This window comes from Priapulus caudatus, unplaced genomic scaffold (assembly GCF_000485595.1).
Source record: "Priapulus caudatus unplaced genomic scaffold, Priapulus_caudatus-5.0.1 Scaffold1062, whole genome shotgun sequence".
Lineage (NCBI taxonomy): Eukaryota > Metazoa > Priapulida > Priapulimorpha > Priapulimorphida > Priapulidae > Priapulus > Priapulus caudatus.
Genome location: NW_014578123.1, coordinates 42,644 through 44,119, shown reverse-complemented (window position 1 = coordinate 44,119; position 1,476 = coordinate 42,644). Strand labels below are relative to the sequence as shown.

Here is a 1,476-nt window from a genome sequence, read left to right as displayed (position 1 = left end):
ACAGTACAATTACAATGCTATACAACATGAAGAAAAAAATATATACAAAAAACAACAAAAAACTTCAGCATATTCTGTACTAGTAAAGTGATTAAGATATCATGAGATATCATATAGATGATGGTACGACATACAAGCGAGTAGTTCTGCTGAATCGTACTAGTTTCTGAGTAGTTTCTGAATAGTTTCTGACTAGTTTCTGACTAGTATCTGACTAGTAGCTTCTGACTAATAATCTGAAGGTGTAGCTAAGAGTACACACTGGCATCTTCAGCTAATCTCACGTCCACTCGTGGTGTTCTCGCGTTGTTCCAGGAACGTGCATAAACAACACGTCCGTGATGCAGTTCAAGAAAGGGAGCTTCGAAGCCGGCGGCATCATTTACCCGGCTGCAATCAAGGTACCTTCGTTCGTTCAATCTTAGGTTAATCCGTCAGTTAGTCGCAGTATCTGCTCGGAGTACACCGCTCAACTCAGAATGCATTTGACACTTGCGCATCCTGGATCGCTCCAATCGGGGGGGAGGGGGACCGCTGGGCATGTCAACCCTCGAGCTAATTTGATGTAATTTTCCACCAATCGCAGCGGGCCCTGCTACGGCGTGCTCTTGCCTGCAGTAGAAGAAAAAACTAACCGGGAACTCTTGACTAGCCGTTAGATGGCGCCACGCATGCCGTGTAAGCGTCGAGGCGTCGGTACGACCCCGGTTTGACCGTTTCACGACTTACTCGGCTTTGACCCGTCACCCCCTCCCCCCCAAGCGTTGGTACTGCCCTGATTTGACCATTCCGCATTTTTCTTCTCGTTTTTTGACAGTACGACCCCCGCTTTGATCGTTCTGCGTCTTTCTTCTCGTCTTTTGACAGTACGACCCCCGCTTTGACCGTTCTGCGTCTTTCTTCTCGTCTTTTGACAGTACGCCCCCGCTTTGACTGTTCTGCGTCCTCATCTTTTGACAGTACACCCCCCGCTTTGACCGTTCTGCGTCTTTCTTCTCGTCTTTTGACAGTACTACCCCCGCTTTGACCGTTCCTCGTCTTTCTTCTCGTCTTTTGACAGTACGACCCTCGGTTCGGGGATCCGTTCTGGAACAGCAGCAAGCAGGGTATGATCGAGTATCTCATCATGATGATGACAAGCTGGGCGATCGTCTGCGATGTCTGGTTCCTCCCACCCATGACCATCGAGGTACCATCGTCGCGTGACGTACCCTGTTTATTCTTTTTATAAGTGTTTATTCTGGCACGACGTCGTGTTTGTTATTCTGTCACGATCCTTGTTAGTATCGTCTCGTGACGTAATCAGCTCACGCCGCGTTTGTTATTCTGTCGTGATTGTTGTTGACCTGTCCGCCGTGTCAGTTATAACATACTCAGCGTTTGTTATTCTGTCGTGATTGTTGTTGACCTGTCCGTCGTGTCAGTTATAACATACTCAGCGTTTGTTATTCTGTCACGATTGTTGTTGACCTGTCC

The 1,476-nt window shown here is 47.8% G+C and overlaps 1 protein-coding gene across 1 annotated transcript in view; it reads right to left on the bottom strand.

The window, feature by feature from the left end:
* Positions 1-595: 595 nt before the first annotated feature.
* LOC106815200 (mini-chromosome maintenance complex-binding protein-like) overlaps positions 596-1,476 on the bottom strand; it is a gene marked incomplete at its 5' end in the record, with an annotated part of 11,396 nt that continues 10,515 nt past the window's right edge. Inside the window, one exon of the mRNA XM_014819630.1 lies at positions 596-612. Within this exon, the coding sequence (XP_014675116.1) occupies positions 596-612 (17 nt within the window). The remainder of the gene's footprint in view (positions 613-1,476) is intronic.